This window comes from Pleurodeles waltl, chromosome 4_1 (genome assembly GCF_031143425.1).
Source record: "Pleurodeles waltl isolate 20211129_DDA chromosome 4_1, aPleWal1.hap1.20221129, whole genome shotgun sequence".
Taxonomy (NCBI): domain Eukaryota; kingdom Metazoa; phylum Chordata; class Amphibia; order Caudata; family Salamandridae; genus Pleurodeles; species Pleurodeles waltl.
This window is the reverse complement of record NC_090442.1, coordinates 909,446,315-909,474,224: the sequence shown is the minus strand read 5'-3', so window position 1 is coordinate 909,474,224 and position 27,910 is coordinate 909,446,315. Positions and strand designations below refer to the sequence as shown.

Sequence of the window (27,910 nt, the reverse complement as noted above, 5' to 3'; positions counted from 1 at the left end):
TAACTCTTTTCCTAAAGTAACTATAACTCTCTCTCCCATCATGCAGTGTTGCTATCAATGCTGTCTTTTCAAATGTTATCAATAACTTCATAGAACATGTCATGAGTGAATGTAATACGTGGTGTAATTAGCATTGCATGGCGAGGGCATGAGTCATAGTTACTTGAGATATTTATAACTTGTGAAATTTAGTGGTTTTCTTTGCTTAAAATTGTATGTTTTAACTAATGTTTTCACCCAATGATAATGTCTCTCTAACCTTTGTTGTTTTTAGTGAATTGTTAAGGTTATTTTAATGCAGTGTAAGATAATATTACCATACCCAACTATAACGTTACTTTAACCTCTCTTATTTCAATGAATTTCCAAGTTTTCTTTTAACATAAAGTAAGATGTTCATGACCGTGCGTGGCATGGGATTGTACGAAGGGCCTGGCCAATCCTCCACTGGCAGTCAACTTCCTGCCCCACCAGTTATAGTTATACTTATGCTAAGAAACTATAACTTGTGGTCTAAAGTTACTTTCTGGCACGAGTTATGGTTTTTCAGATAAGTATAACTATAACTGCTGGATTTCTATGGTTTTGTGTGTGTAAATATGAACCCAACTATAATGTCCCAGTAACCTTTGTTTTTTTTAGTGAATTTCAAAGGTTTTTTTTTAATTCTGTTTCCTTACTATACTGTCTCTGTAACCTTTGGTTTTGTCAGTGAATTTCTAGTTTTTTTCTTTTTTTTCCGTTAAGTAAAATTTAATTACCTTGCATTGATCTTACCCTGCGGCGCACATTCTTTGGCTATGCATGGCGGGTGGCTGGCCGCTGGGCCTGGCCTGCTGTCCTGATGAAGACCAGTCTGCAAGGTTATAATTGTCCTCCAATGTTTAGGGTTGAAACGTTGACAACATCCTATCTTTAAAGCCTGGACTGACTATATGTTCCACGAAGAGATTATATGGACTCATACATTGTATCCACACATTAAGAATGGCTAATGATTGATCCCAAGGGAAGACTGTCAGACAGGATTAATATCATAGTGTTTCCAATTCATGGAATGGACATTACGTTTTTTCCCCCTTTTCCTTCACGTATGCATGAGCACGCCGTTATGCTCTTATATGTCACACAATGGAGCAACTATGAAATGTAAATCATGTAGATATATATGCTGCCGAATTTCAATACAATTTTGAATTCTGTTCCTTTGATTTTTCTGTGTGTTGTAATGTTTTGGACTCTTCTTTGTATTTTAGGATTGACATACTCCCCCTGGTCAGGGTTGAGGGCATGTGACTATGGTTATAGAGTCAGGATTGTTCAATTTATTGGATATATGCTTTTGTAGCATCCATTAGGATCACTCTTGGGATGGGCAGCGCTTCTCTGTCACATGACTGTTTAAGGTGTCTGGATGCTGAAACAACAGTATTGTCATATCAGTTACCTAAAACTGACAGCGATTTGGTTGGTATTCAGAGCACTTTAAATGCTCATTAAGGGTATACAGCCCTAGTAAAGAGGAAGAATACAACTGCCATGTACTCTTTTCAAAAACAGGGGGACTCGCTCTCCTTAGCCGTCAGACCTAGCTCCGACAATCTGGCACTGGGCTATTCACAACCTCATCCTGCTTGGGGTGGAAAAGTACTTCGCAGACTTGATAAGCAGAAAGCATCAAAATGTACATGAATGGGTGATAAATCCCCAAGTACTTGAGCAATATTGTCAGTTATGGGGCACACCTACAGCTCATTTTGTTTGCTACTGTCAAACGCAAAATGCCCAACCTTCACCTACAGGTACCCGAACCCACAGTCTGTGGGCAATGCACTGTGGAAGAACTGATCAGGGATACGTTTGTACGCTTTTACTCAACTGCCTCGGATTCCATACTAGTGAGGAAAATGCATCAGATATACACGACTCTCATCCTGGTCACCCAAACATTGGTGAGAGTGCCATGATGTTCGATGCTTCTAGTAATTTCTATTCATCCACATAAAATGTTACTCGGGAGACCAGACCTTCTGACTCAGCATCAGTGTGTTACTTCAGACATCCAAACTTCAAAGAAATGACCTAGCAATCTTGCACCTCTTATTTTGGTTACTTAAACCTTCCACAGGAGAGTATGCATATCTTGTATGAGAGATGCAAGTTGATCACACAGGCATGGTATGCCGCAAAATGGAAACGTGTGTAACACTTCGTAAGGCATCAATGGAAATTATTATTACCTGCTCCACCTTCATAAAGCTGGATTAGCATACACTTCTATTTAGCTACATTTAGAACTGTAGCCGCCTACATGAAAAATAGGAAATACCTTTCTTTAATAACAATACCTGATGTTAAAACCTTTATGGTGGGACTAAAACAATCCCACCTGCCCTAAGTGGGACCTAAATGTTGTGCTCACAATACTTGCGGGTCCTCCGTTTGAACTTGCATTACTATGGCATGCAGTTTCTGTAATGGAAGGTAGCCTTCCTATTTGCAATGTTGCATTTCCCTTTCTGAGGAGTTTTAGTGAATTAGAACCCATTTTTCCGGTCAATAAATATGGTGCTGTCCCGAGGACAATCCTGAGATTTCTACAAAGGTGGTCTGCCCTTTCTAGGGCAACCAGACCATTTTGTCTGTATTTGCCCCAAACTCTGAGATAGCGGCAGATAGGTCATTACATCCTTTAAATGTCAAGATAACATTAATGTACTCTGACAGCACAACATCAATCTGCAAAACAAGGTAAAGCAACAGTTTGTTGCTTTGCAAAGCCTTATTCAGGGATCCCCATTTCCAAGGGGGATATTGCAAGATGGATAGTTAAGTGTATATAAACATGCTATGCTAAGGCTACATACACGGCATACATGCAGGGCCCAAGACACATTCCATTAGCAATAAGGGATGACTATGGCCTTCTTAAGAAGCATAACAGTAGCAGATATCTGCAAAGTTGCTGTATTGTCAACACCATACACGATCACTAAGTTCTATTGTGTAGACATTCAAGCCTTTCAAGAGGCTTTAATTGGCTAAACAGTATTTAAAACTTAATTCCGAACATAAACATCACCTGCGCACTAGCCACTGCTTTATATGAGTATACTGCTTCTCAGTCTATGCAGAGCATGTGATTTACAGCAGCACGTGCTACAAACAGTTCATGTTACTTACCCTGTTACCATCTGATTGTAGCTCGTAATGGAGTTCTACAATTCAGGGATGGGTAGAGTTGTGGGGTGTAATGGGTTTTTAGGATTCAGGGTTGAGAGTGGGCATAGGAATTTTAGGGTTTTGGAGCGGTTTTAAGTTTTTTTGGGGGGGTTTAGGGATGTGTTCTTTTAGATGTGTGGTAATGGGATTGTTTTGGGTTCACAGATGGGTAATGTTTTGGATTATTTAGTTTTTTGAAAGCTCAAGGGTAGGAACGGGTTCAGGGTTAAAGGGGGTTTTAGAGTTTGAAGCAGTGTTTGGGTATACAGTTTTAAGATTCTGTTTAGGGTTCAGCAATTTGTTTTTTTCATAATGGGTTTCTGGGATGTTTAGAATTCAGGGAAGGGTAATGGCTTTTTAGCATTCAGCAATGTCATACTTAAACTAATTCAAAATAATTATTATATAAAGTCTGATTGTTAGTGCTATGATTATGGTTATTCCTAATATTTGTATTCTAATTATTATCTATTATATATATATATATATATATATATATATATATATATATATATATATATATATATATATATATATATACACATACATAGACACATGTGCACTCCTGGTGTAAACACTCCATTGTAATGGTACTCCTGATGTACGTACTGCAATGTAATAAATCCAGATGTAAAGCATAGAAAGTAACGACCCCTATTCAGCTGTGTTCAGTGCGCCATCCCACGGATTACTCTATCTAAAGGTTTCTACAGTCACTTAGACACATCCCTGAACAGTATTTCTTCCACCATAGGATTTAACCCTTTCTAATCACTTCACTTCTGTAATATCTTCTGGGCGAGTTACTGCTGTTTAGTTTTCCATGTAACGTGTACTTATTTGTGAATTCGCCTTTTTTCATCCCATTAAGGTATTGACCTTTAGGGGTATCCTGAAATATGTATACTTTTTTCATTCTCATCACCTTTTGCAGACGTAGTCCTGAAGTTTGGCCAGGTTGCCACTGTTAGACTAGTTAACTCAGAGACCCTTTAGCTCTCTGAGAATTAGCAGCAAAGCCTAGAGTTTGTGTGCTACATAGACTTAGTATAGTACACTGTCTGTCATGGGGAGAACTTTGGATATGAGTTGTAAACTGTTGAGTCTGGGTGGTGCGTCCCGTCAAGCTGTTGGACTGGTGTACACCCAGACATGCATGCCACGGTACTTATCCCACCTTAGTGTTCCCTAACTCTGGGTTGAAATGTTTACCTCTACTTCTTCAGACAATCAGATAATCCAAGGATCAGTCAAACTTGATATTTTTTTCAGTTTTCATGTATCAGCCTTGCTACATGGTACACTGTGCTTCATTCTGTGATGTTCAATGCACAGAAAGCGAGAATGGTGATTAGTTTACAAAGTATATTGTTTGAAGATCATTGTGTAAATTCCTCCTTTAGATAACTTCCGGTTTCTACCACCAACATAACACTTTGACCAGTTTCTGATTGTTATTTATGCTGTTGTTTATCAAAATCTCAGTCTCTTTGAAAACATTTTCCATATCAAAACTTATTGGCTTCATTTTGTTTCTAGCCCAGAGTGTGCAATTGAAGTTCCTGAGCGGTTGTCAGTGTCTTATGATCAGCTCAAACATTACAGCCTCGTAGAGCGATGTGTCGAGGTACCGGTCAGGGAGGCGACCGAAGAAGAGATCACCTTGGTTCACAGGTACTGCATCTGTGATTCTTTTCTGTCGCTTTGTATTGTTTCCTTGTTTGCATCCGCAGAGATTTGCAGCCCCAGTTTTTTTTTATCTGCGCAGATTTATTTGGCTTGTTAGCATTTTTTTATATTTTCATATATTAAAGTTTTTAGCAGTACACCAGTCTCTCTACAATTTAAAAGTAAAATAATTGTAAAGCAGTACTAATTGCCTCTTTGTGGAGTAAAACATATGGTGGACCCACAACTACATTGAGTCGGTTGAAATGGAACCAAAGTCAGCTTGTGGACTATAAAATTCCCTGTGACACTTTCTCACAAAGGTTTAGATTTAGACACCTCTACTACATCATCTACATCAATGCACGTATGTAGTTCACAATCTTTTGGGTAGATAATGTGCTCCTCCTCATTTTAAAGTGCACTTGTGAGATAACATACGGGCAGCACTGCATGGGAGTCGCATATACTGGTGACCTAAGCTTTTTTCTTTACTCAACCTTTGCCTGTTGTACGCATGTGTACAGGGGAAAAGTCTAGGTTTAGGAAAATTATGAATTTTCATATTCATTTCTGTAAACTTATCTACTTACAAATGAATATCCTTAGCACACATGCCTCACTCTTCTACACATTTTGTAAGTAGTGCATGTATTGCTCCATTTTCTGCACCTGTTAGGTGAGGACCATTTAGTTGTACCTTAGGTGTCGAGAGAATTGTGAAAACACACCTGCTTATCAGTGCTCAAAAGCTTAATAGAATGGTAACCAAACTTTGTATTGGAAATGCTCACTTTTTTCACACCGATTTGAAATTACGTTAGCATAAAATACGCAATCGTAGCGACCACCAGGCCACACTGTGCATTGTTCTGTGTTCGCAGGTTGCATGCTCTCATCCTTTTGAGAATCGTGCATGATTTGTACATGCATTCAAATCAACTTTTTCCAGGCGTGGTAGTAACTTTAATTTGGACAACATAATAATCAGTCCTTAATGAAGGCTGTTTTTATGATCACTTGCATGTGTTTAAATCAGCCCGCAATAATAAAATTTACAAACCATAAATAGTTCTTGTTCCTCAAAATGAGAATTTTTTTTTTTTTTTTTTTTGCTACATAATTAGCAATAGCAAGAATCTGTGTAGACTTCTCATACCCCTCTGGTAAGACTAAGCCTTATGCTTGAAGAAGCTTTTGAAAAGTGACCCCTAAAGTTACTCGCACCCAAAAGGCATTGACTCGCCGCTGTTCTTCTGCAGTTGCGACAGGATATTATGGCGAGTGTAGGAAAACATATAAAGTCTTTATCTTCTTTTCCACTATCACCCAGCAAGTGAATTCATTCCAGATTGAGGTCTGGGTTAATACGCTCTTATTTGGTTTCCTGGGGAGGCCGATCAGAAGCAGCGGGAGCAGAGGGACCCAATGTTCTTTTAGTGTCCTGCACTCGTATTGAAACATTTATTTATCAATTTTCTTGATGAAGAGGAAGCTAACATGACTAATATAATAGGTGGTTCCAGGTGCTGGATCCGTTGTTCCTTTCTCTTTCCCTTCAGGATATTTTTTTTAAACTTTGTCTCTGGTCCTCTTCCTCTGAAGGTAGCACTTCAGTTTGTTGATCTGTGCACTGCAAAAGCTCCTAACATACATGGTCAGAGTAGGGGTGTTTTCTGTTTGCAGTAGTGGTATCTTTAAATGATTTGAATAGTAGTTAAAATCAGGAAGCCAAATGTGGTTTGATTGTAACAACATCTTTCCATTATGATAGAGCGCGATGTAAAATAATGTGGGTGTGGCTTCCATCAGGTCTAGAGCCAATCTGTGGCCGTAGAGGGCCCTTTTGAATTGGAACTGCAAAGTTGAGGGTAAGATAGGTTTTCTTGTTGATAAGTCTGTAGTGTTTAGGGGTGGTCACATTTGGTTTTGTAATGTTTCAGGTACTGAGTAAGGTCTGAGATAAGGGTTTTCCATCTTTTCCCAGTTCTTGGGGTTGAGCTAAAACCACCAAAGAGACAGCACCTTGAAATCATCTAGGCTTAGGCACAATACAAGTTACTTTGGTTTGTCTGATCCTATTATCTTTGCACTCCCTCTTGAATCTTTAAGAAATAGATGGTACTGGGTATAAAACAGCTAGGTTTATGGTTCTAGCTTAGACTTGAAATGAAGTGAATTAGATTTTATAGAAGCCCACAAATACCCAAGGGTGTTGAGGCACCAAAGACTTGTTAGTTCAGATGAGAAAAGAAAATAGCGGATTCTCTGTTCAATGTTTTTGGGTTTATAATGTGAAGAGCCACGTTTTCAGTGCTTTTCTGAAGGATGTATAGATATCCCAGATAGAAACATGACATGTAAGAGAGTTTCATTACAGCTGTGGCCACTGAGAAGTCCCCACATCTTGCCTTCCATAATTTGGGGACTACTACTAGATTTTGATATGCCAAATGAAGTTCTGGTAGGGATGTACCACTGGAACATAGTTCTCATAGCTTCTGTACCTAATCTATGTAGAACCTTGTGAGCAATGTACCAAGGTTTGAACATGATGTGTTTTTTTCCTGGTAACTGATGCAGCTTGATTAGTTCCGCTGAGACTGACTGGTACTTAGAAATGTCTGGTAACATTCTTGCAGCCGCATTTTGGACAGCTTGGCTAAGGCCGAATGTTTTAATGCCAAGATAAAGCGTATTGCAGTAGTCAAGCCTGGACAATATTAGAGCCAATACCAATTGTTTACGGACCGATATTGGAATGGATGGAAAAACTTTATGGAGGATCCTAATGACAGGTGTGAATAACCTGCCAGTCATATGCCACATTTTTGTCACAAACACACCCACACTTTTTGCCGACTAAGCCAGGATTAATATTGATCCCAGCATCTCTGGCCACCAGTTATTATTCCACATAGATGGTTGATTGCCAAAAAATAAGACCTTTGTCTTGTCTCCATTTAATTTTAGACAGTTTTTTCTCATCCACGTAGTGACCATCTTCATACAATTGTTGAAGTTGGCTGAAACAGACTCATTGTCTTTTGTAATATAGACAAATATTTGAGTATCATTGGCATATGAAAGTGCCTGTAGTCCAAATGTCTGGATCAATTTTGCTAGTGGGAATATGCATAGATTGTAGAAGGTTGGGCTCAGGGAAGATTCCTGAGGAACCCCAGATGGCAGGCTGATGGAATCTGACATGAATTGATTGATGGTCACAGTCCGAGATCTATCTTTAAAAAAGGGCTTTTGCTAGTTTTAGTGCTGAGCCTTTCATCCCTAGAAGCCGAAGCGACCTATCAAGAGGGACGGGGAAATGACATCAAAGGCTGCAGTCTTGAGATAAATAAAAAATCAGTCCTTCAATACTTTTTAGCTGAAAAGTATTGCTGGAGCAATTTGAGTTTGCATGCCCTGCTGATTTTCTGATACATTTGCTGTATGAGAACCTTACAAGTGATAAGAAGGCATCAAGCGTGGTTCATATATTGGAGCCAAAACAAGTGCACTCCACAGTGGGGCTTTGGTAGAAAGTGATACAACAACTAACACAGTTCCAACAGATTCCAGAACTCCACTCTCCCCATGAGCACAACCCCACAGACAGTCAGGTTGACGCATCACCATTTTCACCTATTGGATGCCAAATCCTTTACTGCGGAAACTACATCTGAACCCAGGCAAACTCGGGTATTTGGAGATAAAGGAACATTCTTTGGCTGTTATGAGGGTAATATGGATGTTTCCCCATTCAACAAGATGGGACCTGGAGAAGGACAGAGATCGTGTGAGCTAATACTTTGCTGTCACGCACCAGTTTTGGTTTGAAGCACAAGATTGTCGCTCAATCAAACATACACCGTGCTAACTTTGTTAATGGTTCTGCTCCTACTATCTTACCCTTCAGCCCACGTTTTATAGCATTTAAGTCCCTGGAGTACTGTAGAGGGTGCAGGAGTGTTTCTGTGCTGCGTATTGGCCACGCTTTTCATTAGAACGAAAATTTTGCAACACAGGTATGAGGGTATGTTGGTCTTACTCAAGACCAGAAGTCTATCTAAAAAATAACAACAATAACATGCATTCATCCGACCGTTGGCAGTCTCTTAACTGGCCTCAGAGCGTAGTACAGTAGTCACAAAATTAAGATTGCAAGGTAATTAAGGCAAGTGCACAGACATTTTAAAAGCCCAGTAGGTGGGCACAAGTGCACTTTGATTATTTTGAAGAGGATTGCTAACTCATCAAAGGGTAAAAGGGCATGTCTTTGGAAAAAAAGGAAAAAATTAAAACTCCCTAAATCACCTCCTCAGTTGCAAAGCAGATAAGATGTTACTGGGAAGCACTGAATATGGGGTTAGCGCACCAATTAGGATGCTGTATACACTCAAGCACTGGGATGAGTGAATTTTGGTGTGGACATTGGGGGCAGGGAGACTGAAATGCAGACAGTAGATACAAATGCCCAAGTAAGAACCCCAGGATAGAAAGACTGGAGCACTGCTGCAGTAACCTTTCTGTGCAGAGGCCCACACTTATAACTGAAAATTAGTAGCTGAACCCTGAGAAGAATACGATAGCATGGGGACACTGAAACACAAATTTAAACCCAAAGGTAGTAGTGTTGCGAAGTCTTCATTATCCTAAAGAGATTACTGGATTCTGGCGGCAGAATCACCTGCACTGTGGGGGACTGAGTCTGAACCCACTAGAGGTGACACCTGTCGGCCTAATCCGGCTTTGCTCCGGCTAACTCATCTCCAGCCCAGAGCAGGGTTGATTTGGCACGAGCGCATGACACAAATGACTCCTCAGGGAAATCGTGGTCACTCAGATCTCCTCTGTTTCTCTCATTTACATTAATCTCACATATGCAAGGACATTCAGACACAGAGTTCAGTTCAATAAGGTTTTATTGAAGTAACTGCATCTTAGATCATAAAGCATGTATTGCCAATAACTAGTACGATGAAGCATGACAGGATTAAAATTGTGACAAGGAGAGTGAAACATAAAAATAACACTACCATATTGTCACTAAAATCATTAAAAATAGCTCCTACCTATGCTATGTTAGAGCACAGCATGTTAACCTCTAATTCTGCCCTTCAGGTTCCCCTGGGAAGACATCATCTCTCATAACTGAGCAAGAGGCCTGTAGTCTACATAAGCAGCTGCAGGGAAGCAATCAGCATACAGTGGTGGTCATCTGGCTGGAATCTCCCTGTAACGTACATGTGTCAAAATAGTGTTTTTATAGTAAAACAGCTGATGTTCCAAGAAAGGATCCCCACGTTAGAGTGTATATATTTCTGTGTACATTGGAGACAAAGGATACCACTTTTGCCGGCATTCTATCTTACTGCAGCCTTGAGAAAAGGACAGAGTGAAAGAAATGTCTTGTTTAAGAACACAATGCTGGCCTAGGCAAAGAACAGCTAGATAGAGAAAATAAAACAAGACCGCAAATGTGGCTATTGTTAAAATAATAAAACGAAGCTGAATAAAATATATCTGGGTTAAAGTGCACAGCAGCAGGCTTAGTTTGCGAAAATAACGTGTATGAAGCTGTAACTAAAATGGCTACACAACAGTAGAATATGTACACTAGGCAACAGGCATCAAACTGCAGACACTTGGTCATGGACCATAGCAGGGAGATCCATATGGATACAGCAACCCTGTTAAAGATTGTCAGCCCTTTGGACCAAAGGATGAGACAAAACTCCCAAGATCATTGTACCTACATGGGAGACATAATTCCCAACATTTCCACTAATGTTTGCCCTGTATACTTTTGCACCATTCAGTCCGTTATATTTTTCAAGCTGTGTTCCTTTCCCTATTGAAGATTTAATTTCCTTTCCATTCTGTACAGTGAGTTAATCGTCTCTTCAAAATTATTTCACTATTCTCCCCGTTCTAAATTGATATCATTTAAATAATACATTTCAACTGTGTTGTGTTGCATTATATAGCAGTGACGTTTAAATCTTAGTTTTTTACCTCTTGAAAAGTCCAAAGGGCTTTTATGATGGTACTTCATTCATTAATCATGGTTGATAGTGTGTTTTTAGGGTGGTCTATGTGGGACTAACTTCATGTGTAATTCGTTTATTTGCTTGATTTAATAAAATCCCTTGCAAACTTATTTAAAACAAATATCTCACGAAAACCTCTAATACAACACTAAAATGTTTCTGGAACAATGCCGTCTGAGATATGTATTAAGAACCTAGGAAGACTGTAGTATGCCTCGCTAAGCTTGGTTAAAAAAAGGTTCTTTATAAAAGTATTAACACTAACATTATACAGTTCAATGGTCACAAAGTGTTTTAGTGCATTATATCCAACTGGCACAGCCAGTCATGTTATGGTGAAAGTGGGTTTGTGCCTACATGCCATCTGCTGCAGACTATTGAGATGCATACTCGGCATCAGAGCTCATAAATTCCAACGAGTGCTGCCCCCAAGTACGGAGAGGCGTTACAATGTCGACATTGTCTCAGCCCATTATGCCTCTCTTCACACAATGTTGCCAGACCTTGCCTAGGACTAGACAGATGTAACAATGTCTATTTCCTTCTTTGTAATAGCAACGCTTGCCGCGTTTGATTCATAGGAAAGTATTTCAGTGCATTGACCTCCCGGCGTGATTCATCAAGTATCAGTAGAAGGAACCATGCCATACTTATCATTTATAATTTTGCACCTAGTCTCAGTTATATTGGAATCGCCAAGCGGGTTTTGAAAGTACAACTTGCTGCATGCTTAACTCCCAGTTTGACATTCGATCTTGCAGGGTTAATTCTGATTCAAAGTCCCTTTGGCTCTGGTTTATATTTTTGGTTCTAGGGCCAACACCTTCCTCTCTACCTTCTGGAGGTATTGTACCACTGCGCAGTTCAGTCAAGGATCTTTAGGATTAAAACTGGCTACTACCACTTTTCTGCAATCCCTGATCCCGTGATGGTTGAATTTCATCTTCCTGTTGCCCATAGGTCTGCCAGGGTGACTTAGCATGAACACAGCACATGGACCATATCTTCGATCCACCGGACACATAGCCTGCAATCGTCCTGCCCTTCTGTTCTTTTCCATGGTGGGGGGAGGGCATGCTACAATACGGGCAGGACTCCCAGCCTGTATTTTAAGAACTTTTCTATTATCAAATTATTATAAAGCTCTCCTAGGTAACACTGGGGCTTAATCTTTCTAATGTTATTAGGGTTAGCCATCTGTGACTTTGCTTTGCAAATGCAGATTTATCCTCCAGGAGTGGAAGCGTTTCAGTGCTTAATTTTGATTTTCTTTTGAATTCGGCCCTGCTTACTGCTAAATCCCATTATGAAGAAAGGTCCAAATTGGTTATGGCTGGAGTTAAGTAGACTGTTCCTGGAGATCGAGCCCTCCCTTGTATTTCAAGCCAGAGATGATGACTTACAGTATCCTTGGTGGCTGCTTTGAAATTGTAGCAGCACTTCACAAAGGTTGCCTGCCAGGCCAAGGATTACTTCATGGGGCCAAATTACAATCTGATCTGAGCAAGGGACATATATGATGGTAGTTTGAAAATACTCCTAAAGATTTTCAATATTCTTTTCTCCAAGATGTTGATATCCCTACCACGCTCCTGGAAGTTAACCTAGGAAGGATCTTTTCATTTAGCAGCTTGTAATAATGGGGTTAGCATTGGGTCCTTCACTTTCATGTGCAAGGCTCCCAAAGCTACTGAAAAGGCATTGCCCTTCATGTTGATATCTTCCATTTGATTTGGTGAACTGTCCATTGGCGTCTTAGAGCACTCTAAGGTACTTTTGTTATCATATATTTTTTATTGCATTTTAACATAGCATACAATACCATCACAGTTCCTTGTTTACCACATAGATTGTATGACCAATAAGCTGACAAATGCACTAATTCCTCCCTCCCCACAACTGCTCTCTATGGTCGCCTTCAAACGTCCACTGTGCCAGGGCCGCACTGGACACCCTGAGTGTTGTTGATAATGCCCACCTCTGAAGCATCCGTGGGCCAAAGCCTGCAAGAGACCAGCCCATCCCTCTCCCCCTATGGATTTGAACATTCTATTTGTCCCATCTCCCTGAGCTGTTCATTGATCAAATCAAATCATTAACATTTATAAAGCGCGCTACTCACCCGTGCGGGTCTCAAGGCGCTAGGGGAAAAAGGGGGGGTTATCGCTGCTCGAACAGCCAGGTCTTTAGGAGTCTCCGGAAAGCAGAGTGGTCCTGGGTGGTCCTGAGGCTGGTGGGGAGGGAGTTCCAGGTCTTGGCCGCCAGGAAGGAGAAAGATCTCCCACCCGCCGTGGAGCGGCGGATGCGAGGGACAGCAGCGAGTGCGAGGCCAGAGGAGCGGAGGAGGCGGGTGGGGACGTAGAAGCTGAGGCGTCTGTTGAGGTATTCCGGTCCCTTGTCGTGGAGGGCTTTGTGTGCGTGGGTGAGAAGTCGGAAGGTGATCCTTTTGCTGACTGGTAGCCAATGCAGGTGTCTCAGGTGTGCGGAGATGTGGCTGCTGCGGGGTATGTCAAGGATGAGGCGGGCCGAGGCGTTTTGAATGCGTTGCAGGCGATTTTGGAGTTTGGCTGTGGTCCCGGCGTAGAGGGTGTTGCCGTAGTCCAGGCGGCTCGTGACGAGGGCGTGGGTCACGGTTTTTCTGGTGTCGGCGGGGATCCAGTGGAAGATCTTGCGGAGCATGCGGAGGGTGAGGAAGCAGGCGGAGGACACGGCGTTGACTTGCTTGGTCATGGTGAGAAGAGGGTCCAAGATGAAGCCGAGGTTGCGGGCGTGGTCTGTGGGGGTCGGTGCGGTGCCGAGGGCCGTGGGCCACCAGGAGTCGTCCCAGGCGAACGGGGGGTTGCCGAGGATGAGGACTTCCGTTTTTTCAGAGTTCAGCTTTAGGCGGCTGAGCCTCATCCAATCTGCGACGTCCTTCATACCCTCTTGTAGGTTGGTCTTGGCGCTGGCGGGGTCCTTGGTGAGGGAGAGTATAAGTTGGGTGTCGTCGGCGTAGGAGGTGATGATGATGTCGTGCTTGCGTACGATGTTGGCGAGGGGGCTCATGTAGACATTGAAGAGTGTCGGGCTGAGTGATGAGCCATGGGGTACGCCGCAGATGATCTCGGTGGGTTCTGAGCGAAACGTAGGGAGGTAAACTCTTTGGGAACAGTTTGCGAGGAAGGAGGCGATCCAGTCCAGGGCCTGGCCTTGGATCCCGGTGGAGCGGAGGCGGGTGATTAGGGTGCGGTGACAGACGGTGTCAAAGGCAGCCGAGAGGTCGAGCAGAATGAGGGCGACTGTTTCACCGTTGTCCATCAGGGTTCTGATGTCGTCAGTGACTGAGATGAGGGCGGTTTCAGTGCTGTGGTTGGTTCGGAATCCGGTTTGTGAGGGGTCGAGCAGGTTGTTGTCTTCCAGGAAGATGGTCAGCTGTTTGTTGACGGTCTTCTCTATTACTTTGGCTGGGAAAGGCAGAAGAGAGATGGGGCGGAAGTTTTTCAGGTCGCTCGGGTCAGCCGTAGGTTTCTTTAGTAGGGCGTTGACTTCGGCGTGTTTCCAGCATTCGGGGAAGGTAGCAGAAGAAAAAGAAGAGTTGATGACGGTCTGGAGGTGCGGGGCGATGATGTCGTCGGCTTTGTTAAAGATGAAGTGCGGGCAGGGGTCCGAAGGGGCGCCGGAGTGGATAGAGTTCATGATGGATTTGGTTTCTTCCGTGTTGATGTGGGTCCAGTTGTTGAGGGTGATGGCCGTGGATGCCGGTTCGGTGGTGTTTGGTTGGGTCTGGTGTCCGAAGCTGTCGTGGAGATCGCTAATCTTGCGATGGAAGAAAGTGGCGAGGGATTCGCACAAATCCTGTGAGGGCGTGACGGCGTTGGCGCTGGGGTTGGAGAACTCCTTGACGATGCTGAAGAGTTCTCTGCTGTTGTGTCTGTTTTTGTCCAGTCTGTCGGTGAAAAAGTTCCTTTTGGCAGCGCAATCAGGTGGTGGTGTTCGCGGGTAGCGTTCTTGAGGGCGGTCATGTTGTCAGCGGTGTGGTCCTTGCGCCAGGCTTTCTCAAGGGAGCGACAAGTTTTCTTTGATTCTTTGAGGGTGTCAGAGAACCAGAGAGTTTTTTGGTGTTGGTCTGTCGATGCGTGCGTTTGAGGGGAGCAAGGATGTCTGCGCAGTTGGAGATCCAGTTTGTGAGGTTGAGGGCTGCGTCGTTGGGGTCGGTGGTGAGGGTGGGTTGGTTGGCGGTGAGTGCGGAGAAGAGTTGCTCTTCGGGGATCTTGTTCCACTGTCGACGAAGGATGGGTTGGGTGCGGAGGTGGCGGGTCTCGTGTCGGAATGTGAAGTGGGCGCAGCTGTGGTCGGTCCAGTGTAGGGCGGAGGCGTGGCTGAAGAAGACGTGTTTGCTGGCGGAGAAGATGGGGTCGAGCGTGTGTCCGGCGATGTGGGTGGCGGTGTTCACCAGTTGTTTGAGGCTGAGGTTGGCGAGGTTGGCGAGCAGGGTGGTGGTGTTGGGGTCGTTGTTTTGTTCCAGATGGAAGTTGAGGTCGCCTAGGAGGATGTAGTCCGGAGAGGCGAGGGCGTGCGGGGAGATGAAGTCGGCGATGGCGTCGCTGAAAGGGGCGCGTGGCCCGGGAGGACGGTAGACGAGGGATCCTCTGAGGGTGGTCCTCGGGTCGGTGCGAATCTGAAAATGCAGGTGTTCCACGGCGAGAGGGGTGTCCTCGGTGGAGGTGGTGACGCTGATGGAGTCTTTGAAGACGATGGCGATACCTCCTCCTGCTTGGTTGGTGCGGTCTTTCCTGGAGATCTTGTAGCCTTCGGGATGGCGGTGGCGATGTCTGGAGCAGAGGAGGCGTTCATCCAGGTCTCTGTGATGAAGGCGACGTCCGGTGCTATGGAGTCCAGGAGGTCCCAGAGTTCAACGGCGTGTTTGTGGACAGAGCGAGCGTTGACTAGGATGCACTTGAGGGGGTTGATGGCGCGTGGGCTTGTGGTCATGGTTGTTGCGTGGTGGAAGATGCGTTTGCAGGAGTTGCAGGCGAAGGGTCCATGGGTGCGTTTGGGGTGAGCTTGGAAGCAGGTGTTGGAGCGCCCTGGGTTGAGGGCGTGGAGGGTGGTGGGGTCGTAGCGGATCAGCGGGGCTTGGGAGAGCTGGGGACCAGGGGTCGTGGCGCTGGGCGCGGGACAGGCGCGGACGGGCGCAGACGGGCTTGCCTCTGGCGCGGCACCGGCGCGCCCGCTGCGCGCGCCCGCTGCGCAGTCGCGCAGCGGCCGCCATATGAGGTAGGAGTGGGGGGAGGGGTCAGCTGGGGGCGAATGGGAGCTGGGGGGCGGGGGCGTGCAGGAGGTCGCGGCGGGAAAGCGCGAGGGAGGGGGGACAGGTAGAGTGAGAAGAGCTGGGGAAGGGGGGTTTAAGGGTGGAGGGGGGTGAGTGTTAGGAGGTTTAGGAGATTAGGGAGAAAGATAGGAGTAGGGTTGTGAAGATAGGGGAGGGGGGGTTGTAGAGGTGGGTGAGGGTGAGAGGTAGAGTGAGAGGATAGGAAGATAGGTAATAGAGGGGGTGGTGGGAGGGGGGGAGAAATAGAGAAATAGATAGAGAAAATAGATAGATAGGGAAATCGATAGATAGGGAAATAGATAGAGAGATAGGAGGAGGTGGAGAGTGAGGGAGTTAGATAGTGGGATAGAGAGATAGGTAGATAGGAGGAGTGAGGGAGGTAGATAGTGAACGGGTTAGATAGGGGAGATAGAGAGGGGGATGCGAGTGAGGGAGGGGGATGAGGCAGGAGCAGGAGGGCAGGCGCGGGGAGAAGAGGACGGAGGAGGCAGAAGAGCCGAAGGCAGAAGATAGAAGACCGGAAGAACAGAAGAACAGAAGAACAGAAGAACAGAAGAACAGAAGAACAGAAGAACAGAAGAACAGAAGACCGGAAGAACAGAAGAACAGAAGAACAGAAGAACAGAAGAACAGAAGAACGGAAGACCGGAAGAACAGAAGACCGGAAGAACGGAAGACCGGAAGAACAGAAGAACAGAAGAACAGAAGAACAGAAGAACAGAAGAACAGAAGAACAGAAGAACAGAAGAACAGAAGAACAGAAGACCGGAAGACCGGAAGACCGGAAGAACACAGAAGAACACAGAAGAACACAGAAGAACACAGAAGAAGATACAGAAAACGAAGAACAGAGGGCAGAAGACCACAGAAGAAGATGAGGAAGAAGAGAAGAAGAGTGAAGACAGGGAAAAGAAGAGTACAGAAGAAGATTACAGACGAGGAGCGAGGAGGAAGAACAGAAGAACAGAGAAGAAGAAAAGAAGAAAAGAAGCAGGAGCAGGAGAGAGGGTGAGTAGCGCGGGGCAGAGCGAGGGGCTGGGAGGTGGGGGGTACTTACTGTGAGGTGGGTCTCAGGAACTCAGGAACCTGGAGGGGCTGCAGCGGCAGGGGGAGCGACCTACCCTTGGGTCAAGGGTCGCTACCACTGTCGCGCAGCGGCCGCCATATGAGGTAGGAGGGGGGGGGAGGGGTCAGCTGGGGGCAAATGGGAGCTGGGGGGCGGGCGTGCAGGAGGTCGTGGCGGGAAAGCGCGAGGGAGGGGGGGGGGGGACAGGTAGAGTGAGAAGAGCTGGGGGAGGGGGGTTTAAGGGTGGAGGGGGGTGAGTGTTAGGAGGTTTAGGAGATTAGGGAGAAAGATAGGAGTAGGGTTGTGAAGATAGGGGAGGGGGGGGTTGTAGAGGTGGGTGAGGGTGAGAGGTAGAGTGAGAGGATAGGAAGATAGGTAATAGAGGGGGTGGTGGGAGGGGGGGAGAGATAGAGAAATAGATAGAGAAAATAGATAGATAGGGAAATCGATAGATAGGGAAATAGATAGAGAGATAGGAAGATAGGAGGAGGTGGAGAGTGAGGGAGTTAGATAGTGGGATAGAGAGATAGAGAGATAGGTAGATAGGAGGAGTGAGGGAGGTAGATAGTGAACGGGTTAGATAGGGGAGATAGAGAGGGGGATGCGAGTGAGGGAGGGGGATGAGGCAGGAGCAGGAGGGCAGGCGCGGGGAGAAGAGGACGGAAGACCGGAAGACCGGAAGACCGGAAGACCGGAAGACCGGAAGACCGGAAGACCGGAAGAACGGAAGAACGGAAGAACGGAAGACCGGAAGGAGAGAAGAACGGAAGACCGGAAGGAGAGAAGAACGGAAGAACAGAAGAACACAGAAGAACACAGAACAGAGGGCAGAAGACCACAGAAGAAGATACAGAAAACGAAGAACAGAGGGCAGAAGACCACAGAAGAAGATACAGAAAACGAAGAACAGAGGGCAGAAGACCACAGAAGAAGATGAGGAAGAAGAGAAGAAGAGTGAAGACGGGGAAAAGAAGATTGATTACATCTTCAAGATGGCTTGGAGTCAGGAGGTCCCTCAGTACATCCAACATGGCCTCCCACGCTCGTTAATCCTCCTCAACCCTGTTGTCGCTCCTAGTCTGCTTCATATGCACCTCCTCCTCCACTGCCCACTCTGATATGTCCCTGAGCAACTCTCCTACCTCAGGAGAGTCCTGTGCCAACCACCTGATGGCGATCTGCTGTTTTGCCAAAACCAGCCCCAAGAGCAAAAACCACGTGCTCAGTTTCTTTCCTTTTGTGAGCAAACCTAACAATATTGATTTGAGGTCAAGCTTAAGGTTCTACCCCGTAGCCCCATTAAGTCTATCCACTATCTCCTCTGCCATTATGGATCCAGGGATTTACAAGTTCAAGTTTTCCTCCCTCTCACCACAACTCGAACAACTAGCCTCTTTTATGGGATATATAACATGCAGAGTCTTGGGGGTAAGGTATGCCTGGTGACTGTAATTGTACAGTATCAGCTCGAACCATGCATCAGAGAAAACTGTTCTCGTTCTATCATGTACCTTTTCCCAACATGCCCACATAAGTGGTTCAGTTAATGCACCTGCCCATTTTGCCTGTATTTTTAGCAGAGGCACAGGACGATTGCTCCGCAATGCCCTATAAAGGTGGGATATCAGCATTTTCCCCCTACTAATGCCAGGAGTACTCCCAGGGTCTGTGACGGAGGCAGCTCTTCCGGAAAGCACAACCAAAGTTCTTGTGCTGTGGCAGGGAGTTAGCTTCTTGGAAGTAATGTTCCTGTCTGAATATAAAGGTCTCCATCATCACCTGTCTCGTGATGAATCACCTGTCTGTATACAGGTCCCCCAGTGTGCTGCAGCTTCCCCTCTTCATTTCCCTACTGCCATGGTGACAGCCATATTTAAAAATGGCCGAAGTACCCAAATAGGCATGTCAGTTGTGTAAGACATTCTCTTTATCACCTTCTTTACTGCCCGTTCCCACAGTTTACATGTGTGTCTCCCAATTGCAGCTCCTCCACAGACACTCGCGCCCCCCTCATCAGCATTGTGGGCAGTGACTCCATGTCCCAGGAGTGCTTTACCAGTTTCTTCTCCCAGTTGTTGTCAGGATCAAACCAATATACTGCATGTTGCAAGTGTGCCGCCATATAGTAGGACTCTATATCAGACAGTTCTAGTCCCCTTTGGGGCCAAGTTTGATTGAGGGTGTTGAGCCCAACCCTCACCAGCTCCCTGGCCCAAACCAGTTCTGTAATTAGTTTGTCTATCTCTGTGAAGTAATGGTGGGGGATCTCATACAGCAACCCTGATAGCGTGTAGAGACATTGCAGCAGTAGAACCATTTTTATCAGGGCAACCTGCCTATTAGGGCAGAACCAGATGCTCGGGCCCTGGCTGTTCACCACCCTTCCTACATTCAGGTTCATCAATTCCGATTACGTGTGTGCTACCATGATTCCAAAATGCCCTACACATATGGTCTTCCATGGGAGACTCATCAATGGCAGCCGTTCTGGGGTGCACCCTTTCAGCACACCCATTGGAAAGAGTGAAGACTTGGCATGATTTATGTGTGTATATTCCCAAATTCACGCAGCGCCCTTAGATGGATGAGTACCGAGTACTCCAGCTGCCTAATATACACCAAGGTGTCATCGGCGTACAGAGAAATCACATACTGCATCTCGCCCACCTGGATACCCCAGGGTCCCAGTACCTGCCTAAGTGTACTCACCATAGGCTCCATCGCAAGGGCAATATAGAAGATGAGACAGTGGGCAGCCCTGTCTTGCCCTACTATGTTAAACAAATCTCTCAGATACCACCCCCCGTTCTGACTCTCGCCCCCAGGGTACAGTAGCTTAACGCAACCTACATACTAGTTGCCCAGCCTGGTCTTCTCAAGAACCATACATAAGTATTCCCAGTCCACTGAACCGAATGCCTGTTCGATATCTAGGAATGACAGGGCATAGGTGTCATCCCCAGATGTGGGGCGTTGAAGATGTGCGCCAGATTTCTTGCATTGCAAAGTGTAATTTGTTTTGGGATAAACCTGCACTGGTCCGAGTGGATCAACGAGGGAAGGTGGCCCAAAAGGCTTGCCGCCAACACCCTGCTGAGTATTTTTATATGTTCAACATCGATAATGGGCGATATGATAATGTCTCAGTCGGGTCCTTGCCTGGCTTCGGCAGCATCACAATCAAGGTCTCTCGCATCAAGTCCAGCAGATGCGCCCTGGAGATGGCTCCATTGTAGACAATTTGTCCGCTAGTACTCCTGCATACCTCTGATAAAATTCTACCAGGAGCCCATCTCCTCCTGGCGCCTTTGCAGTTTTGAGGCTGCGTATTCACAATAGTATCTCTTTTATAGTTAGTGGTGCCTCCAACCTTTCCCTGGCCTCCTCTGCTAGTCTATTGATCTGTCCCCCATTATATATTGCTTTCCCCCATCCATGTCATTTCCAGGCTGTAGTTGATAAATTTTACGAAGATGGGACGCAAATGTGGTATTGATGGCCTTTTGCTTTCCTTTTGACAGACTAGCTTTCCTTTCTCATACTTTACAGATAAGAGCTGGGTTGGCGTGCTTCTTGCCTGATTAGCTGAGCCTGCAACGCTCCTGCTTCCCTACCCCCGTGTGTAGTCTCTGTGGATAGTTCTTGTATATAAATTTGTTCAATCTACTTCAGTCCTCAAAGAGTTCCCTTTTTATTTGCTGTCATTCAGGGAGGTTGCCTATGCTTCTTGGCAGCTCCTTTTCGAGTGCACTCAATTTGCGTTCTTGGCTATCTAGCGTGCCCTCCAATTGCATCTTAACCAGTACCTGGTTTTCAGGCATTCTGTATGGAGTACAACTTTCATTGTCTCCCAGTCCATTGCTCTACTACCTGCACTACCCCAGTTCTCTCCAAAGTAGTGAGTCAATGTTTCACTGACCATGGATGAAAAAACTGGGTCAGTCAATGCCTCTACTTTAAGTATTCACAGCAATATGGTGGGTCCCCCTCTCCCCAGGTCTATTCCCATCAGTAAGAGGTAGTGGTCTGATATATAACTTGCGAGGTACATAACGTCCTGTACATTCTCGGCCATTGTCCCTGAGACAAAGCAATAGTCTATCCTGCTGTGGGTCCCTCAGCCAGTGTGTAACAGAAGTAGGCCTTCTTCCACTGGGTGTTGCTGCCACCAGACATCCAACAACCCCAGTCCCGTCAGTGTGTCCCTCACAGCCCCGATCAGTGCTGGCCTTGCGTGAGGCCAAGGTGGATCTCAGTCTAGGATCCCGTTTAAGACACAGTTGCAGTAACCTGCCATCACCATATCTGCCGTCAGATACTCAGTCGCGTCTGCTAACAGTCTATGGTAGTCAATGCACCATAAAATTGTGGGCAATCCCAATTTGGTGCATAAACATTTTTCGGACATACTACGTCCCTGTCCTCCACGGCATCAATCTAAATCACATACTTGCTCTTTACATCACATTTGTTACCTTCTAACTGAATGGGATCCCCCCAACCGAGGCTATGCAGATCAGTGCTCCCTTCGCAATTGAGAATATGAGGTGGAATAGAGGTGATCCACCCATCTCTTTTGTGGTGCCTGCATGCATTCCCCCCATGTATGTGTCTCCTGCAGAAAGGCTATGGAAATTCCATTATGCTTCATATATGTATATACCCTCTGTCTCTTTTCCACCCGTCCTAGCCCTCTGACATGCCACCTCAGTATTTGGGTGGTGTTACCAGTCATCATTGGGCTTGTCTCCGTCAGCTGTAGTCCCATTGCCGACTCCTGTATGACTCCCCACATCTTTACAAGACATGACTGCAACAATGCTGCAATCATATATGACCAGTTCAAAGCCCCCTTAAACATAACTCTAAAACAGTACTGAAGTCTCTCCAACCCACCCCTCTCTGTGGCAATACATGCAACACACCTACCCCTGCAACTAGCAGTTCATGGCAACTCATCCACCGCCCCATACCACCCTTCTCGATTGAATGAACTCTTCCCCAAATAGTGCTTGTGCTTAGCTAGTGGTCCACTGACCAGTGGGAGTAGCGAGGCTGGAAGCTCTCAAGCTCCTCACCCCTGGCAGCAGGTCCCACTGTTGCTCCCACTGGCAGAACTATTATTCCTTAATTAGGTTACATTTGCTATCACACATTTCACACCAAACTTTCCATGTCCTTACCATTTCATACTGTCTCACCAGTGGCTGCATTGACGATCAGAGCCGCACTGCCAGTGAGTTCACCCCCAGTGTCCACAGCACCCATCCCCTCTCCCCAGTGTACCTTAAAATGCAGTCCTTGGAGTTCAGCTCCTGTGCCTGTGCTATCAATGCCTGACCCAGGGGCTCCCCTGTGTCTTGAGAATGAGTCTCCAGAGTCAGGCACTATCTCCGTATCTGCTAGGGTCCCATCCCGACAAAGATTTGTCCCATCTATCGTGAGGAGTTCTGGGTTGCCGATGACATGATCCATCCTCTCAATCTCACTGATTGTCACACTGCATGCTGACGTATGCATCCTAGTTGGGCATCTCCCCCAGGTGTGTTCACAGCCACCATGTCCAGCCAGTCACTTGCGTCTTCCGGTGTGTAGAAGAAGAGTGCTTACCCTCCGTACACAATTCACAGTTTATCAGGGAACATCAGACTCTATTTCAAGCTGCGGTGTTGGAGCTGCTTTTTGACTGTCATAAAGTTCTTGAGCAGATCTTTCACTTTTTTGGTGTAGTGTGGAAAGATGGAGATGTTACTCCCTTCAAACTTTGGTAGGCCTGGCACCTGAGCATGATGCAAAACAATTTAATGATCCAAGAAATTCATCATGTGTGTAACAATGGCCCTGGGGGCACCCCCAGCCGCAGAAGTGGGACCTAAGCCCCAAGTGCCGGTCCAGTGTTGAAGAATTTGGACAACTTGTTGGGTCGCAGCACTTTCACAATCCAGTCCTCCAAGAACAGCTCAGCTGAATGTCCCTCAGCTTTCTCGGGGACCCAAATAAAGCACAAATTGTTTGTTCTTAACCTGCCCTCTGCATCCTCCACCCTGTCCTCCAGTATTGCAGGTGGTATAGACAGCCTAAATACTGTCAGCTCCTTCACTTTGCGCTTGAGTTCCGAGACTGCGTCTTCTGGTTCAGTGACCCTCTCTGCAACTTTCCTGAGATCTGGGTGTAGAAGGTTTATGTCGGTAGCCACAGAGTCTGTCTTGACCACCAGTTCTTCTTGTGAGCCATTAATTGCTGCCATCAAGTTCGTCAACCTTGGGGCACAATCTCCTTGCTCCCCACTCCTGGTCCCTGGATCAGTTTCCACCCCTTTCGGATGAAATTGCATGCATATGATTCACTATTTCTTTTTGTCTGTGACGGCTTGGCCGGTTTATCCTTCCCCTTTGCGGCTTACAGTTCAGGGCAGCTCCACTAGGCCACAGGTGCCTCCCACTGCACGTTCCCCGCATCCAGCCAGTATGGGTAGTGCTAGTATTGTGTCCCCTGCTGGCCAGTTGACTGTTCTCTGACCCTCCACAACCGTCACCCCCCAAAACCACTCCCTAGCCCCTTCACTTTTATGTTCCCCTCAATCTGTGGTGCCACAATGGGGTAAGCCCCAGGGTCACCTGCTTCATGCAGGCTTATGTTACTGCCATCTTCTCTGGTGGCCACCACAATTCCTCAAAGACCCAAAATGTCCTGCTCTGGGTCCCTGTTAATGAGCCCCTCCTGCCGAGCCCCAACATTCACTGACCCCTCAGCAGTCGGGTGCCCGAGCCTGTGGCGTGCAATCCCATGCCCTTGTCATGCATCTTGCGGCCTGCAAGCTCTTGAAGAACTTCTCTGCCTCTCTCTCGTTCCGATTGGGGCAGCTGCCTCCAGGCTCTGGAACCTCGATGCCCACCAAGGTCCTCCTCACAGACTTAGTCGCCCAGTCTCAGCACTCCTCTTTGCCCCCAAGGTGCATAGGGGGCTGCAGTTCCCAGTGCGCTCCCCCAACTTTTTCGGGCCTCAGCCCTTCCAAAGGCCGCACCAAGATCACTCCAGACATGGCCACCAAGACTAGTCTGGCTGCTTGTTGTGCTCCCCTTGCATTATTTCAGGCCTCAGACCCTCCACATGCCTCACAAAGTTCACCACAGGCTAAGCCGCCGAGGTGCTGTACGGCTGACAGTCACACCTGCACACCTCGGCTCCTTCTCTCTGACTCCTGGCTGGGGAGGTCGCCCACAGACTACAGCAGCCGTAGAGGGCTGTCACTCAGCCAAACAGCCTCTGACTGCTCAATCTTGCCACTTCCAAGTGCACCCGGTGGTGGGGGTCCATAGTAGCCAGCATGCTCTCGCATTGTTTAAGGCTGCAGTCATCCAAAGGCTGCAGCAGGATGGGAAACATCACTTAAATCGCGGTAAATGCAACAAAATGCCTTTACCACGATGCCTTTACAACGCATTTGTGTTTAGCATGCATGGCTTTACCACACATGCCTTTACCACGAATATACCCTTACCATGCATGCCTTTACAATGAATTTGGTTGTAAAGGCATGATTGGTAAAGGTGTATGTGTGGTAAAGGTTTTAAAGGTAAGGACAGGTAAGTATTAAGTGGGTTGGGTTTTGGGGTGGTAAGGACATTTTTAGGTTTTGGGGTGGGCATGGGTTTTGGGATGTTAAGGGCATATTTAGGTTTTAGGATGGGTATGGGTTTTGGGGTGGTAAGGGCATTTTTAGGTTTTAGGGTGGTATGGGTTTTGGGGTGGTAAGGGCGTTTTCAGGTTTTAGGGTGGTTATGGGTTTTGGGGTGGTAAGGACATTTTTAGGTTTTAGGGTGGGTATTGGTTTTGGGGTGGTAAGGACATTTTTTGTATTTTAGGATGGGTATGGGCTTTTGGGGTGGTAAGGACATTTTTAGGTTTTAGGGTGGTTATGGGTTTTAGGGTGGTAAGGGCATTTTTTGTATTTTAGGGTGGGTATAGGTGGGTATGGGCTTTTGGGCGGTAAAGACATTTTAATATTTTTGGGGTTGGTATGGGATTTGGGGTGGTAAGGTAATTTCTAGGATTTAGGGTAGATGGGTTTTTGGGTGGAAAGGTGTGTTTGTAGTGTGTGTGTATGTATGTATATATATATATATATATATATATATACATATATATAGAAATACATATATATGCACATAATTATTTATATACACACACACACACACACATATATATATATATATATATATATATATATCAACAATGTATGTTATACTTACCTCTACATTTTACCATGCATATGCCTTTACCAACTATGCCTTTACTGCGAAATTTTCATGGTAAAGACATGCGTGATAAAAGCATATGCATGGTAAAAACATTTCGTGGTAAGTGCATGCGTGGTAATGACCATGCGTTGTAAAGGCATGCGTTGTTCCATCATACATCCCAACAGCATCACCTCAGGCGCAGCTGCCATGATTCAGCTCTGCTGTGCCTCCCTTGTGGATCTCAACCACAGCTGTAGCACTGTTCCCGGCTGCTGATTCTGTCCCCACACACTCTAGACATGTTCGAAGTGCCGTTCAGGATAGTTTGGTGGTATCAGAGAGCCCGATGCCATAGGATTGATGACAGGATCACTGGACGTTGGCGGGAACTATGCAAGACGCTTCTAGTCGGCCTTGTTCTCATGCCACAACCCCTGGAACTTATAGTCATTGATGGATGCTAGCTCGTCACTCCCCAGGAGCCAGGTTTGGTGTGTCAACCCTTTTGTGTTAATGGTTAGGGTTTTGGTCTTTTTCATATTTATTGTCAACCCATTAATCTCTGAAAATCCTAGGGTCTCAGCCAAAAGCCGTTGTAAGTCTACTGACTAATTGCATTTGTAGGAAACTTTACAATGAGCCATTAATACATCCATGGAGATTTCGAAAGCTTTCAAATTCAACCTTCGTTGAAAAATGTACTAACTTATTATTTTAAAAAAATGTACATATGATTTCTGATTAATAAGTTTAAATTTGTGTTTTCCTTGTTTTATTCAGCCCCGAATACCTCGAATTTATAAAGAGCACCCAAACAATGAACATAGAGGAGCTTCGAAATGCCTCAAAAAAATATAACGCAGTATTCTTCAACACGGTATGTTAATGATAACATTTACGGGTTGCTGATGTAGGGTTTTGAAAGTGCGTTAATTAAAATGGTTACGGTTCACCAACGCAGTGCTCTTCCTTTTATCCATCTTGGAAAAATGAAAAATTGTGCGGACGTGCAGGATTTGAATATCTTATCTTTAGATTATGCACTGAGTAATGATTTTGAGAAGGTCTTGTGCATACTTTAGTATTTCCAGTAATCATAACGCTCATATCTAAACATGGCTCATCATCAGTCTGCTTGTATTCACAATAATAGCTGCAAGTGCTCTGTTTCTCGATTTTCTCACTCCCACCACAAAAGGTATGCCAAGCTGGCATTGTTGTGGTGCATTTGGTTAGTTTTTCCCTTTGCTTCCCTGATGTAGTGATTTTTCTTGTTCAATCTAGCCCCCTTAAGTGATACTTCTGTACCGTGTCGTCATAAATCAATTAATTGGCTAACAACTCTGTGCTCCTACCTCTGCCTATTAGTGCCAGCATCTCAGTGCTAGGTCCTGGCTTTGTAGATCCTCGCGCTGCTCATACATTTGTTTTCCCAAAGCGTGGCCAGTGCCTGCTCTTCAGCTGTCCATCAGTACTCGCATTCCACACTGTGTGTCAGTTCTTGCTCCATGAACTGGCAATCAGTCTGCTCATACAGGGAGTGCAGAATTATTAGGCAAGTTGTATTTTTGAGGATTAATTTTATTATTGAACAACAACCATGTTCTCAATGAACCCAAAAAACTCATTAATATCAAAACTGAATATTTTTGGAAGTAGGTTTTAGTTTGTTTTTAGTTTTAGCTATGTTAGGGGGATATCTGTGTGTGCAGGTGACTATCACTGTGCATAATTATTAGGCAACTTAACAAAAAAAAATATATACCCATTTCAATTATTTATCATTACCAGTGAAACCAATATAACATCTCAACATTCACAAATATACATTTCTGACATTCAAAAACAAAACAAAAACAAATCAGTGACCAATATAGCCACCTTTCTTTGCAAGGACACTCAAAAGCCTGCCATCCATGGATTCTGTCAGTGTTTTGATCTGTTCACCATCAACATTGCGTGCAGCAGCAACCACAGCCTCCCAGACACTGTTCAGAGAGGTGTACTGTTTTCCCTCCTTGTAAATCTCACATTTGATGATGGACCACAGGTTCTCAATGGGGTTCAGATCAGGTGAACAAGGAGGCCATGTCATTAGATTTCCTTCTTTTATACCCTTTCTTGCCAGCCACGCTGTGGAGTACTTGGACGCGTGTGATGGAGCATTGTCCTGCATGAAAATCATGTTTTTCTTGAAGGATGCAGACTTCTTCCTATACCACTGCTTGAAGAAGGTGTCTTCCAGGAACTGGCAGTAGGACTGGGAGTTGAGCTTGACTCCATCCTCAACCCGAAAAGGCCCCACAAGCTCATCTTTGATGATACCAGCCTAAACCAGTACTCCACCTCA

The 27,910-nt window shown here is 45.5% G+C and overlaps 1 protein-coding gene across 2 annotated transcripts in view; it reads left to right on the top strand.

Annotated features, from left to right (window-relative positions):
• HDAC10 (histone deacetylase 10) overlaps window positions 1-27,910 on the top strand; it is a 298,704-nt gene that overhangs the window by 102,171 nt on the left and 168,623 nt on the right. For both annotated transcript variants that reach the window (XM_069229661.1, XM_069229660.1), the window contains 2 exons: window positions 4,762-4,896; window positions 26,341-26,437. In XM_069229661.1, the coding sequence (XP_069085762.1) occupies window positions 4,762-4,896; window positions 26,341-26,437 (232 nt within the window). The remainder of the gene's footprint in view (window positions 1-4,761; window positions 4,897-26,340; window positions 26,438-27,910) is intronic.